The 15,086-nt window shown below is 38.0% G+C and overlaps 2 protein-coding genes across 14 annotated transcripts in view; one reads left to right on the forward strand and one right to left on the reverse strand.

The window, feature by feature from the left end:
- tay (tay bridge kinase) overlaps positions 1 to 9,148 on the forward strand; it is a 340,896-nt gene extending 331,748 nt beyond the window's left edge. For 5 of the 13 annotated variants that reach the window (XM_088262457.1, XM_088262458.1, XM_088262467.1 and 2 more), the window contains 7 exons: positions 95 to 270; positions 1,019 to 1,293; positions 2,926 to 3,096; positions 4,109 to 4,162; positions 5,369 to 5,669; positions 6,564 to 6,750; positions 6,903 to 9,148. In XM_088262457.1, coding sequence (XP_088118583.1) covers positions 95 to 270; positions 1,019 to 1,293; positions 2,926 to 3,096; positions 4,109 to 4,162; positions 5,369 to 5,669; positions 6,564 to 6,750; positions 6,903 to 7,536 — 1,798 coding nt within the window. In that variant the 3' untranslated portion in view covers positions 7,537 to 9,148. The remainder of the gene's footprint in view (positions 1 to 94; positions 271 to 1,018; positions 1,294 to 2,925; positions 3,097 to 4,108; positions 4,163 to 5,368; positions 5,670 to 6,563; positions 6,751 to 6,902) is intronic. The other 8 variants (XM_088262460.1, XM_088262462.1, XM_088262464.1 and 5 more) reach the window with 8 other exon arrangements.
- A 1,371-nt stretch (positions 9,149 to 10,519) lies between these two features.
- Positions 10,520 to 15,027, reverse strand: LOC148307979 (NADH-ubiquinone oxidoreductase 20 kDa subunit-like). Its single transcript, XM_088262472.1, has 4 exons — positions 14,919 to 15,027; positions 14,494 to 14,801; positions 12,370 to 12,558; positions 10,520 to 10,792 (listed from the first exon to the last, which is right to left on the reverse strand). Exons 2-4 carry the CDS (start codon positions 14,799 to 14,801, stop codon positions 10,654 to 10,656), a joined length of 636 nt encoding a protein of 211 aa, XP_088118598.1. The 5' UTR covers positions 14,919 to 15,027; the 3' UTR covers positions 10,520 to 10,653.
- Positions 15,028 to 15,086: the final 59 nt, after the last annotated feature.

The following is a 15,086-nucleotide window of genomic DNA, read 5'->3' on the forward strand; positions in this document are numbered from 1 at the left end:
AAATGATTTTTCCAAAATTTGCCAAATTGGTTCTGCTATCAAGTCTCCATTTTGTTTGATTGAATTGAATAGTAATGATTTGTTTCCATTGCAGTTCTCCAAGTGTGGTGGGTGCGCCCCCCGCTGCCCCCGTGGTGGTGAGTTCGCGCGCCCCCTTCGCCCCTCCTGCGGCGGCGCCCCCTCTCTTCGCAGCCCCCATGCCCCCCTCGGCAGCACCGCAGCCCCCCAGCAATCCAAATCCGTTTTCTGCAGAATCGCTCTTCCAATCTAGTAAGTGTGCCATAATTATATTTTTTCTTTTACTTACTTATTTCAGCCTTCTCTTTTTGTCCAGTATTGAACAAAGGCCTCCCTCTTGGGCTTCCACAGTTCTCTGTTGGACGCGACTCTCTTCCAGTGCAGGCCCGCCACTTTTTTAATGTCATCGGACCATCTTGTCTGGGGCCTACCCAAGCTTCTGCATCCTGTTCTAGTCCTCCACTCAAGCACCTTTTTCGTCCATCATTCATCATTTTCATTTAGGTTTTTAGCCTAAAATATTTACAAAAAATAAAAAATTGTAGTTAAAAAATTTAAATTAAAATAAAAAGTTTTCTCTTAAAAATAACCAAAAAAAATTTGTCTTGTACATAGTACATATAATTATATAATTATTTATAGATTTGGCTTTTCATTAACATTGACGTTAGTATGAAAATGCCATAACTAGGAGAAACAATTGTCACATATTTTATTTTTATTTAAAATTTTGTTTTTAATAATAAAATACAATTTCAAAGACTCTAAAAATCAGTGTTTGATTTTAAAATTTAATATATAACTATAAAATATTATAATTTACATTTCTCAATCAAATAGTCAAAAAGGTATCAATAATAATTCTCTTTAACGTTTTAAAAGAAATATTATTGATGTCTATTTGATTAAGCATTTCATTGCTTATATCGCAGTATCTATTTTATTTAAGAATGAATTTTGGTAGGACTTAGATTAAATAGGATCTAATTTGAAATTACAGGTCCATCGGCTGACCTGCTCCGTCGCGAGCTGGACAACCGGTTCCTGGCGTCGTCGGGCGCCGTGGCGGGCGGCGCGCCCCCCCCGGGCGGGTTCCTGCGCACGGAGATGCACCACCACCAGCACCAGCACACGCACGTGCACCAGCATCAGCTGCCGCCGCCCGCGCCGCCGCCCGCGCAGCACCCCGCCGCGCCGCACCCACACCCGCACCCCCACCCCCACCCCCACCCGCACCACCAGCAGCAGCTTTTCCCGCCGCCGCCGCCCCCGCTGGTACGTACACCCTTCTCTCACCGCTACCGACTCCCAGGGTCTTAACCATGGGTTGCCAACATTTTCAGCAGACGGGCCAGATTTTAGAAATCAGATTTCTTTCTGGGCCGTAAAACAATTTTTTTATTATTATTCAAAGCAAACATGTTATATGTTCATAGTTTTTTTAAAGGATATATAACAAAATGCGAATCAAACATAATTAAAAGATAAAAGTTAGGCAATACAAAAAATAAAAACAAAAATCAAAATTTTTTATATTTGTGAGATGTCTGATTTTGTTTGTCAGAATAAAGTGCATCAATGTTGATACGTTAATGATTGATGTTGTTGCTACACGCAAACAGTTTTCCAAATGCTCATCAGTGATTCTTGTTCTCATTCGAGATATAATATGCTTCATTCGACTTAGTATAGCTTCTGTATAACTAGCTTTTACATAGCATTTTGACTTTGAGTCGCTCTAGCACTCAGTTATAGCAGCTTGTATTCTTATCAATGTCTATTTAAAAGTCGATCGCAAAATGTTGTAATTGTTTGTTAACACGAATATACCACAGAAGAAATTGTCACGATAGTGAGATACTTCCTATATATGGGATATGGTACAAACTATGCACGATGGAATGTTCTTTTGTTGGTTTTATATACACTAAAATAAAAAAATTATGAAATGCTCCGCGGGCCACATGTAGACACCCGCAGGTTGGCCACCCTTGGTCTAAACACTCATCCGCACCCGATGGTGTATAGAGCAATAGAGGAAGGATGATCAGTCCTCCGCTTGAGAACTATTATCTTTTTATTACAATAAGAAATATGCAAGTATAAATTATCCTTTAATGCTATGGACGTGAAATGTAAAATATGATTTGTATTAAACAAAACATATTTACTGTTAGCTCTCTCTCTCTCAAAACTCTGAATCAAAATTAGTATCGCAATATGCTGATATATTTTGCCAAATAACGGCAGATGCCAAGATCAACTTTGCCCAATTTTGTTGTATAACCATACAAAAGTAATTTTTTTCGGGAACTATTTACACAGATGTCATCAGTATGAAAAATTAGTTACATTTTATGCCTAAAATCATAATGATGTCAACACTCAGTCTTGAGAAATCGTGGTTTGAATTTCTGGTACCTTTTTGTCACAAACTGTGTGCCGGCTGTTAGTGAAGAGTCAAAATTATCCAGAAAACTAGGAATTTTCTATATGAAGCAAAATATACTTAGCAAAATATTTGTTCGTATAAATAAATAAAAACATCTTTACTTTACTATGCGTAAAGATCGCTTCTTACCAGAATTGTACAAAAGTAAATTTGACAGATGCTGTTGTGTAGTTGGGTAGACGCTCGACTGCGAAACTGGCATCGCGGGTTCGATTCCCAGCAATTGCAAAATGAATTCAAAATATATTTATTTTCAATTGGTTTGGGTGTGTGTGATGTATTTTTCACATTTACTTTCGCTATCTTAACTATCCCACCTGCAGACAAGCCTGTAAAATAGAGGCTTTGTGGGTTATTCCTTTTTTTTAAAAAAAACCTGTAATTTGAAAGTGAGGGTCGTCAAATATGATTTCTATTTCACAAGAAGTTCTTGTGATGTTTTTATTTTCTTTCAGGACTCTTTCCTTTTTGATCCACAGTTCAAAGACATTACCAAGATGGACTCTCTGTACCGACAAGGCCTGGGTCTGGGATACCCCGGCTACAGTCCGGGAATCCTACACCCTGGCCTCGGTGGCCCCACGCCGTTTGTGCCGCCCAACGCCCTGCCCACGTTCACACCAAAGGTCAGATCATTCTCGCTAATGCTACCTTCGAGATAGGTCACTAATTCTAGAACAACTAAACTGGCTTTTTTTTTTCATATTTGCTTACCTTAACTCAATTCCCCGCTGCTTGGTTAAATCCGCTATGGAAATATAAAGTTTTATAAATTTGCTTCACTTACTTTCGTTTCAATTGTACATTGTATTAATTTTTGGTAAACATATTCATTGTACGTTTATAAGTTGAAGCAAGTTTTAAAGTTTTAATTGAGCAGTGGAGAATTGCTCAAATTTGGTATTGAGGCTCGTAACAATCTAACACTTATACGATGCAATTAAATTTTACTTAGGCATTCCTTTTTTATTCTAAATAATATAAACATGATAATTTATTTGATTTGACATTATATCAAAACATCAGATTATATAAGATATTACTGTAAAAAATAAAATGAATCAAAATTACTTATATACAACTTTGGTTAAATTACAAGAAATGTTTTTTTTTATTCTTTAAATATTCCTAAATATTACTTACAAAATATACAGTAATTATTAGTATTATTTTTTTTAAGAATTTTAAATTGCGTTTGTATGACATCCTGTAAATATTTCGTTTTATGTCCTTCATCTTTTATAAATCAATTTCGAATGGTATAATATTGATTTTTCTTTTCACACCCTATAAGAAATTTTACAGTGATATGATTTATCTTTTATAATCAACTGAATCTATTGACTCATCAAATCCAGAGTTAAAATCCGAATTATGCTTATTCTTGATAAATTTATTTTTATGCTTTTAACCATTAATAGATGTTTATTTGCTTTTCTAAACCGAATTAATAATTAACATTCAAATTATTTCCTTAGCACATTTTAAGTACATATTGTGTTTTCTAATTATATCATTATTTAACATTCAGACTCATGTACTTACCTATCATTTCGAGGTTTAGACATATCATTTCCCTGCCATCTTTTTTTTTCTTGTTTTTTTTTTTTAACCCATGGGTATTGTGGTTCTTCACAGCAGGCGATGCTGCCACCAGAACAAACTAACAAGATCCCCCGGCCGACACAAGTGGTAGGTCACGATGGTTGACTTTACATTATACAACATTGGATAACCACCGTGGAGTTTGAAGTACAGGACGCACAGCTGGCTCCTTATATTTGCGCATACTACTGTATGTCGGTCAGAACAGTTCGCCCTGTACTTTCCACTTCCACCGCTTTATGGGGTATCTTCTATTTCACCTCTCATTATTATTTCTATTTTATCATTATTCATCATTCATATTCACCTCACAGCTTCATATGATAGTAACATCTAACCGCTTCGAATCATTCTGCTTGTTTGTCTATAGTATAATTAAAATTAATATTTACTCTTGTATTTAAGAAAAATGACAATGGGTACTCTAATGCGCCCTTGAGGTGATTTTTCACGAAAATGGCTTCATATAAATTATCAAATAAATACCGAAAAAGGCATTTTTCATTTAACTTTTTTTTCTACATCCATTGCATATTGGTTTTGTTTATTTGCTAAGACTGTATTGCAGTTTGATATTTCGCATTGTGGGTCATCATTTCTGTAAAGACAGAACCGTGTTGTCACTTATTTGTAATGTTTTCCCTATCTTCCTGTAAAGTAAATAATGATTTCTCTAGCGTAATGTGGTCTCAGTCTGACATTTCTACGCTCTTTACTTTTCGCTATCGATATATTCATTCCTTTCTCATGAAGTAATCATAACAAACGCTTTATTTTTGTGACAAAAGCTGTTTTTATTTATCAGAATTGTTTTTTAAATATGTATTTACTGTTTGCTGTTGTAAATATCGAGTATTGATCAATGATAATCAAACTAGTTATTAAATAGGATCGATTTACTTTTTCTAAAAATAATTAAAAAATGGGAGAAGCTATACTCTATGTATTGAATGTTAAATCAAACACTGATATTTTTATAGTGTACTAAGTTGTATTTTATTTTTAAAAAACACAAAAATAAAATTTGTGACAATTTTTTTGCCTAGTTATGGCATTTTCAGACGAATGTTTGACTTTGAAAATGCCATAACTAGACAAAACAATTGTCACAAAATTGATTTATATGTTTTTTTTAACAAAAAAATACAACTTAGCAGACTCTAAAAAATCAGTGCTTGATTTAACATTTAATACAAAATTAAAATGGAGTTCTACAAATGTAATGTGAAATCTATAAATAAATGAAGCTATACTGGACTGACCGATAACGAATATTTGTTTGAACAATTTTAGAAGACTGGCAAGTGGAATGCGATGCACGTGCGCATAGCGTGGGAGATCTACAACCACCAGCAGAAGGCGGGCGCGGGGGAGGGCGGCAAGGGGGGCGTGGGCCCGCCCAAGGAGGGGGGGCTGCTGCGCCCGCCCTCGCACGTGTTCGCGCCGCCGCCGCCCCCGCTGGCGCCCCCGCACGCCGCGCACCCGCCGCACCCGGCGCACCCCGCGCACGCCGCACATCCCGCACACCCCTTCCAGAGGACGCCCTACGACACGCTCGCGCCGCCCTCGCCCTACCTCAACTCACCCCACCTTGGTAAGTCACCTTCCGCGCTAATTCTGATCAACTTAATCTCTAGCACTTGTCAGCGACTGACAGCTGAACTCAATTCTAAAGGTGGGGACTGACCGGAGCATTTTGTTGTAACGTAACTGTATTGTCTAATGGTACTGGAACACTGATGATGAGGAGGACGAAAACAATTATTTATTCATAAAAAATTACAAAGTTATAAGGGCGAATAAATAAAGCGACACCAATAAACAAAGAGCTCGCTCTTTGTTTATTGGTGTACATGGTGTACATTGGTGTACATCGCGACATATATACGATTGAATTTTAATATTATCTGAGCACACAAAAATTTGTCATCCACCCCTTATATACGATTTTAAAGGAGTTACATGTGGTGGGGACAATATTGTAAACAAAATAAAAGTCGATGAACAGCGTCTCTTTGTTCTTCTCACATACATTTATGAATACAATTTTAGTACACAAATTATTATAAAAAATACACAAATTTGGAAGGAACTGTAACATTCACGGCGAGCATCCGACTTTGGATGGAACACTCGGAATGCTCGCATCGTAACGTAACACGTTACAAAATGACTCCGGTCAGTCCCCACCTTAACATATCTATTTTTTTCATTCGTACAACTTTCACATAAAATATAAATGAATAAAATTGCATTATTTTTTTTATTATTTTTGTTTGAGTACATATGACTGCTTTCATACATACGTTTCTCATCTTATAGAATCTCACTTGTCTAGTGATGTGAAAGTGTTGTAACCAGTTATTGGTCAGAAAAACTAAGAACTTTTTAGTATAAATTGTTTGAGCTGCGATATTATGTTCCCAATTATTGACCCATGTAGTGTATATTAATTCAGAATGGTTGTTTTTTGTTTTTATATTTGTAGTTATGGAGGATTATAGGAGAGAAGTATTTTCAGGAGCAGGAATGTCCCCATTTGCACGGTACGGCACCGGGTACCCCACTGGACCGTCTCCCTTCGGCCTGTCCCCCTTCCCTCCCCAGCGAGATCTGGGACTCGGGGGCCCCATGCCCTCGGTTCACGATCCCTGGAGAAGGTACGTATTGCCAATGTTAGTTTCTTTGTTCGTATTATTTTCCCCTGCCATATTAAAAAATATCCATTCGATTCGCAGTTTTGCACAAAAAATAATAGCTCTTTTAATTTATTTTTGAAATACTCCGCAAATGATTCCGAAGAGATTAATTTGTAATTCTTTTTCAGTTTCCAAAGATCCGTGGGCGCGTTCCCCGGCCCGCCCGGGCCTAGTCCGTGGACCCTGAAGCCCGACCCCGGGGCGCTGGAGAGAAGAGAGCAGGAGGAGAGGGAGAGGGAGAGGGAACGAGAGAGGGAGAGGGAGCGGGAGCGAGAGAGGGAGATGCGCGAGCGGGAGAGGCAGCGGAGAGAGAAGGAGGAGAGAGAGAAGCGCGAGCGGGAAGAGAAGGCCAGGAAGCAGCAGCAGCAACAGCAGCAGCAGCAGCAGCAGCTGGAGCAGGAGCGCCGGGACAAGGAGCGGCGGGAGCTGGAGCGCATGCGGCAGCGGGAGCGCTCGCCGCTGCGCAATGGCGCGCCGGAGCCCGTGAAGGAGGAGCGCGAGCGCAAGGAGGAGCTGTACCGCCTGGCGCCGCTGCCGCGCCTCATCCCGCCGCCCATGGGCTACCCGCCGCCCTGGGACCCGTACCGCCCGTACGACCCGCTGCTGCGCTTCAGCCCGCTGGTGGAGGCCGCCTTCCGCGCCGAGGAGGAGCGCGCCAAGATGCTCAACGCGTACGCGGCGCAGCTCAAGCCGCGCCCGGGGCCCCCGCCGCCGCCGCACCTCATGCCGCACCCGCTGCCCCCCAAGGAGGAGCCCCGATGATACGCCCCTCCCGCTCCCCTTCTGTAGGAACGCACTCTCCACGACCGGATCTCACCGCGCAGGGGGAAGTGTGTCGCGTGACAGAATCCTTTAGTTAATCGTAGGTTCGGTAGTATTAGCATCTCGTGAATATTACAAATAAGAAAACAATATCTAATATAAATATATAAATACAATTTAGTTATATGAAATCTATTTATTCTCGTATAGGAAAGATATGGAGAGGTGTATGATACTAGGTGTAATTGTGTGTATAGCGGACGGTATGATACTAGGTATAATTGTGTGTATAGCGGAGCGATCTTGGATATAGTGACCATTGTGTAAATATAGAATAGCCTCGTTTTGGAAAGTGTCGCGTAAGAAAAGGAGATATTTTTAATTACAACTAGGAAAATGAATGGTTAGGTTCCCGAGAGACGAATCTTCCCATACTTTACTATTGGGAATTGCGTTTATGTTTCCGCCTATTTTTACTTGAAACGGAAATGTAGATCGATCTCCGAGTTATATTTGCATTTTAGTTTATTTAATAAATGAACTAATATTTCCATTTTGTTATGAATTTCACCTCCCATGAGAATGAGTTGCAAAACAATGGAACGGCTCAATTTATTGTAATATTGTGATTACTCGGAAATACAATACAATGTATATTTATAAAATGCGATATTGTATATATTATGAAATAAAGCAGGATCAATTTAAGTAGCTACTATTCCAACCGTAAATTCTGCCATGCGGCTGAGGTTGGGAAGCATCCGTCTATCCGACTCACTCCGCCTCTACCGACCATCACCTCTTCTAGCTATGGCCATCCAATTTTCAATTTGCATAATTTATTGCTTGGGCGTTGTTGACAGAGTCAGCAGTGAATTCCTCGCAAGTCATTTTCCAAGGGACCAAATTAACCGAATCCTCTCCTCTCGCGTAATCTCTTGTGAATGAGAGGATACGCAATATTGTTAGTATGTTTCTTAAATCGTTCTTTTGCAATATGTAGGACAGAAACACTCGAGGAGTCTTTAGTCTTCCAACTGTTTGTTTTAGTTCCTCCTATCGAACCTATGTAAGATATCAATTTATTAAATTATTTGACAATTATTATACCGGTATATTTTTTACAAAATCCCCATTCATTGAGCAGGATCTTCAAGTTCGGGAAGTTCTAAAGGTGTTTCATAGTCACGTGTTGTTCACAATTTACGAGCTGTTGACATTTTGTATTTTATGTGTGTAGAGTTTGAATGTGACGTCCCGTGAAGGAGTGCTCGAGTCGCTTTGTAGGAACCTGCTTGTAATATAAATCTGTACCAGTCTGTGTGAATCCGTAAGTCGCATCACTTTTACTCCATTATGCAGAAAATGGAACTAATCAAAGAGGAAAATGCAAAAGCCAAACTCATTTTTGTAGATAATTTGATATAATTGTGTATTGTTATATAAGAAATAAAAGTGATTTTTGTAGATAAATATGAAATTGTGGACTCTAAAGGTTCTTTTTTTGCAAAAGAGCCATTTTTTCAGTGTTCGATCCTTTGAGAAAGGGTCTTAAAAAACTATAATTATGTACCTATATTGTTTCTATATAAAGTAGAAACGTTCAAATATATACAACTTGTATTATTCAATCCTCATCCCGTCTCCCGTCCCAATGTGATCTAGTCGTCTCCTCCGGCTCAGATTTACCACGAAGGGTGCAGATAACCATAATTTGTAGATAAAATAATGGGAAATCGCAATATTATCTGAATTTCAGCAAGAACAGAATATGTTTACTTTAATTTTACTCAATTGTTTTGTTAAAACAAAAATATTTATTTACAACATTTTGAGTGTGTCCAAAAACTTGTTCACAAAATCTGGATTATCTCCAATTACAGGAGTTATTTTCATATTATTTTTTGACAATCACACACATGAGAAATGCCAGAAAATACCATTTTCATTTTTAATATAAGAGTTTCTGCTTAGTAAAAAGCTCATTTACATCTCACCAATAGATGTCTCTACTGAAGTTCTAGTGATTCAAGAACAAGGTTTCTAAATTGGTTCATATAAATAGAACTTCCAAGAATTTAAGTAGTGTGGTTGTCAATAATGGGTAGAATTGGTGAATGTTACACGTGTGTAAAGTGATCACTTAAACCAGGCTATGACGGTAGTCAGCCCCGTAAATGCCCAGACTTCCATATTCTTCTTCATCTTTGATGAGATGCCAAAAAATAATATGAAAATATTTATTGACTTATGAAGGATACTTTGATTGTATGTAGCCTTTTGAAGGTATTTATCCTAATAATCAGATTAAAAACAATTTCATTTGCTACACATTCAACACGGGATGAGTCACCAGTAGACCATGATGCAAAAGTTTTGCAGGTTCTTGTTTAAATACTTGCAGTATTTTAGGATAAAGGATAACCAAGCTAAACAACCAAGGATATGCGATAACCAAGAATAAAATTAACCCACGCAATCGGTTTGATCCGTGTTGGCAATTCAGTTGATGAAAGTGGGAGAAAATTTATTGGTAATTAATAATGTAATACTTACTGATTTTGCCAGAAATACTACAATTAACCGCATTATGGATACTTATAATAAAATGTTTAATGACGTAGATATATTTGGGAAAAGCACTAATTCCATAAAAAGACATAAGCAGTAAATTAGGTGAATGATTGATCGTTGGCGTTTGTTCAACAAGCCAACTGTTTATAATCCCTGTTTGTTGGATGATTTATGTTGACATGGAATAGGTACTATTCACACACACACACACACCCCAACCAACATAACTTTCATAAGAATAGTATTATCGGTGGATTTTTTTAATTGGCTGTAGATTTGTTAATTGTTGTTGTATATTGTTTTGTAGCGGCTGTAAAAATCCCAAATAAATAAAATAAAATAAAAAATAAAATAATAGCTCAATTGTACAAATAATTTGTGTTTTAGGGAACAAGTAAAAACTCAAAAAGAGGCTCGTCTATTTTAATGATTAAATATCTAAATTGCTACTCTATTTACATACATTTTCAAGAGGAGTTTGCGGGGATTAATAAAAATATCAGATTACAATAATTTATGGTTTAATCAACAAGTTTAAAACATCTACTTTCTGTACCAGATCTGTACTGTCTTCATTCGTTTAATTTTCTTTTGGAGTTGCAAGATTCCATACATTAGAGCTTCAGCACTTGGAGGACAACCAGGAACGTAAATGTCCACTGGAACAATGCGATCACATCCCCTGAAATCAAAGAAAATATTATTTTGACAGTGCCAACCAAAATGCAACATATACAGTAATAACAACTGGTTGGGATTGGATTCCTGCCACTAACACACGCTTCATTGCAAACAAATTAGACTGTATGAAGTTTGGAGGATTGCCAGTGAAACAGTCAATTTCAGTAAACAACAATGACGGTACTTTTCCGTAAGTTATGCATCATTAAAACAGTTATAACAAATACAAAATTATACATCCACATATTTTAGGTTGTCTCGTTAGGCTGATAATTTTTTCATGCCCATCTTTCAATTTGAAAGCCCACCAAAGATAAATAAAAAAATTATAATTTTTTCAATGCTATATGTACAACATTGGACATGTCAGTCCACTGTTGAGAGTATTATTTAAAATAAAAAGTATTTAATATAAATTGATGATGGTAGAAGAAATATTTTTTTTTTGCTGTATCACCTGGTGCATAGGGTAATGTATCAAATTGATTCGGTGTTAACTCAATCGGGATTGTATAAAGGCCTGCATTCGTGGATATAGGAGTGGGATGTGTTTAACAGGATGCAGATTACATAGGTGAAAGAGCTCAGTGTGATGGACATGATATTTTGGAAGATAAAAAATAATCATATCGAATGTAAAATAAAATCAATCAACCTGGAGATTGGAAATTGGATTTTCACAAAAATGGCGCTATTATGTTACGGCACAATAATTCTAGCAACTTGAACTATGACCCCAAGCGCCCGCTAGGGGCAGGGCGGAGTGTACGCGGGGGATGTTTACCTTACACCCTTATAAGATTGATGCAGGGGAGACTACACACTTGTCATTGTACTGTCATAGCGACCTGTTTAATAAAGCGATTGCATCCTAATTATGAGTTATTATATCTTACATCTTCATACACTCTGCTATCTCTCTAACCTTAATCCGACGATTGTTCAACACCATTTGATGCACTTGGGCGATGTTATCATCAGTGGTGGCAGTTTTTGGCCGACCCAAACGTTCATCGTCATTCAAGCTGGTACTACCACATTTAAATTCAGCTGCCCAAAATTTTACAGTAGTAAATGATGGAGCAGAGTCCCCGTATACAGTGTCCAACTCGTCTTTAATTTGCATAGGCTTGTTGCCAAAGAAATGAAACAAATGTTTCAAAAACAAATATTTGATGACTGCTCACGGCAACTCACTCAAGCGACTGTCAAACAATAACTGCGTCAAAAATGGTCGAAATTTTGGTGAGTGGTTTTCAACGCATGCGCAAACACATTCCCCAATTTTTATTGACAACTACTGCCATCTTCATGTTGACGTCGGAAACATTTCAGACAGCCCTCGTACTAAAGATGTTTTGGCCATTTTTACAAATATATCTGTGACCTTGAAGACCATCCTTGTTAATATTTATGTATTAAAAATAAATAAATAAACACTTCTATTTTTTAAACATTACTCTTCTTTGGTAAATTTCAACTCTGAGACACGTTTCAGAATCTAATACATATATAAAAGTCAAGCACCGCCTGCGGTTTATAAACAAAACCAAATGCACGGTAAACAGGAGTACAAACCTAACAACAGAATAGGAGTAATGATAATATCCGCCTCCGTTAGCGCAGCTTCCCATGGAGATGACCCAGCGGGGGTCGGGCATCTGGTCGTACACCTTCCTCAGGGCGGGGGCCATCTTGTTGGTGAGGGTTCCCGCTACGATCATCACGTCCGACTGACGGGGGGAAGCTCGAAATACAACGCCATATCTATAATAAGACACCTGAATGTTATTCAAAAGTACTCGTAGTTAAGATGACAATAAATATTACCTGAAACACTCCTGAGGTAGTATTTTACGAAAATGACACTATATTTACATATGCAGGGTCATTCATTTCGTGGTTTTAAGTTGAAAGTGCTGGCATTTGACGCCTGCCGAACTTAGCTGTTATCTGAAGTGTCATAATATTAGTCAAATGTTTGCCATTTACGATAATGCATCGCTTGACAAACGAATGAGTTGAAATTATTAAAACTTACTACTAAAGCGGTGATTCAAACGTAGCCACTTTTTGCGCATTATACGCGCTGATTATGGTCGTCATAATCGACCAACTACGCAAACAATCGGTAAAATTGTGAAGATTTTTTAACAGAGTGGAAGCGTTACTGATTTCGTCCTTACGAAATCGTAATCGGTTGTCGTAATGTCGTTACTGATGTTTGGTGTGCTATATGGTCGAAAGATGTCAATGGCCTGTATTTTTTCAAAGATGCCAATGGGCAAACAGTTACAGCCAATTTGGAGCGATATGGTGGAATGATAACCGATGTTTTTGGCCGGCGATTGAAGATCATGACTTGGACGATATGTAGTTCCAACAAAACGGGGCAAAAAGCCACAACACGACCAATTATGGCTTTATTGCATGAAAAGTTTCCTGTTCGCATAATTTCGGGCGACGTCAATTGGCCACCAAGATCATACAATTTGACGCCGTTTGAATTTCTTCTGTGGGGCTACGCAAAATATCGTGTTTATGCGAATAATCCCCGAGCTCTAGACACATTCAAAATCAACATTACTGTTATGGCTGAGAAGCCGCCCGAAATGTGCAAAAAAGTGGTTAAAAATGACCTCAAAAGAATTGCATGCGTCGAATCTTCGCGAGGTGCCATTTGAATGATATTGTTTTTCACACTAAATGGCAAAGTCCAAACTTTATAATGAAATGAAATTTTCATAAAAAAATGTATCGCTGTGTGTTTTATTTAGCTTTTCTTTCGAAACTGAAAAATGAATAACCCTGTATTATCCAAAATTATTATTACAAAAATATAGTGGAACCTCTCATAAAAAGTAATTCGCATAGCGAGCAAAAAAAAGCGAAAAAGTTGCTCACTTAATGAGCGATATTTCGCATAAGGAGTTACAGAGAAGGGCAAGTCCCCTTTTCACGACATTCCCTTGTGGGACTTCCGTGCCAGTACAAACAAAAAAAAATCTGGAACGAATTATGCTCGTTATTAGAGGTTCCGCTGTATTTTGTAATGTTTGTTATGTATGTGTGCAGATTGATGTGCTGGTAAAATTTTAGCAACTGGCTCGCACCTTGGTGAACACTAGAAATGCACTGAATATTCGGTAACTATTCATATTCATCGTAGTTTTATGTTTGGTATTCGGTTGAAATACCGAATATCAAACATCGAGTGCTTAAGGTGGGCACACAATAGGCCAGCAAATGGGATCGCGTGTAAACGGAAGTGTATAACTTGATCAAAAGCGCTAATCCAACAATTTAATGGTAAAATCGAATGATTATGGTCATGTCTACCCCATTGACTCAGGGGTCAGCCATCCGAAAACTTGCGCTTCCATTCGCTCCCCAATTTATATACCGAAGATGGTAGCTTGATGGTAAAGTGCTAGACGCCCGGACTACAGAGTACATATCTTGTGTGTACTCTGTAGTGTTCTTTAAACGATTGGGTACAGATAAGGGATGAAATTCAAAGTTTCGTAATTGTTAGCAACTAGCGTCACAACTCAAAGTTTGTGGTTTTTCACTAATATATAGTTATAGCACTTCAAATACATATATACACTGAAAATCTCTAAAACAAATTTGAGTCGTGTCACTCTAGTTGTAAATGAGCGATGTTTATTCGTGTGTAATGGTTACTAAAGTTTGTTATACCTGTCCATGTCGTATCTGGGAGCGGCGATGTGCATCATCTCCACGGCGCAACACGCCAAGCCGAAGGTCATGGGCCAAAGGGAGTTTTTACGTCCCCAATTGAGTAAATCATCCAATCTAGCAACGGTATATTCTCCCATGTTGCTTGTATTTTGAAAAGGCGAGTATTTGCGAACTTCATTGGGTTCAGGAGCCGGCGTATGAATGCTACGCTTCTGGATAGTCAATGGTGCAATTACGCCTTTCAACGGTCCAGAAACGGTCGCCTCGATGCTGTTGCTCAACGCAACTGCAGCAGTGCGCAGCATCTTCAAAAGGACAATATAGGGTTGACATTTGACATAAAATGTTGAGGTTAATATGCAACAAAAACGTATCGCGATTTAAAAATATGTACATGATAAGAAAAACATTTCAATACTTACTTTGGCAGGATTTAATTTAGAAGAATATGAATAAAAATCACCCTCACAATATTTATGTAATCGACAGGAAGGGAAATTATTCAACCATAGAACAAGAACTGTCACTACTAATTTTGTACAGAAGTATTGTGGGTACGTAGATACTGATGTTGATTTCTTCCATCATTT

The sequence above is a fragment of the Brachycentrus maculatus genome, unplaced genomic scaffold, assembly GCF_059751285.1.
Source record: "Brachycentrus maculatus isolate JH-2025_06_01 unplaced genomic scaffold, ASM5975128v1 h1tg000180l, whole genome shotgun sequence".
Classification (NCBI taxonomy): domain Eukaryota; kingdom Metazoa; phylum Arthropoda; class Insecta; order Trichoptera; family Brachycentridae; genus Brachycentrus; species Brachycentrus maculatus.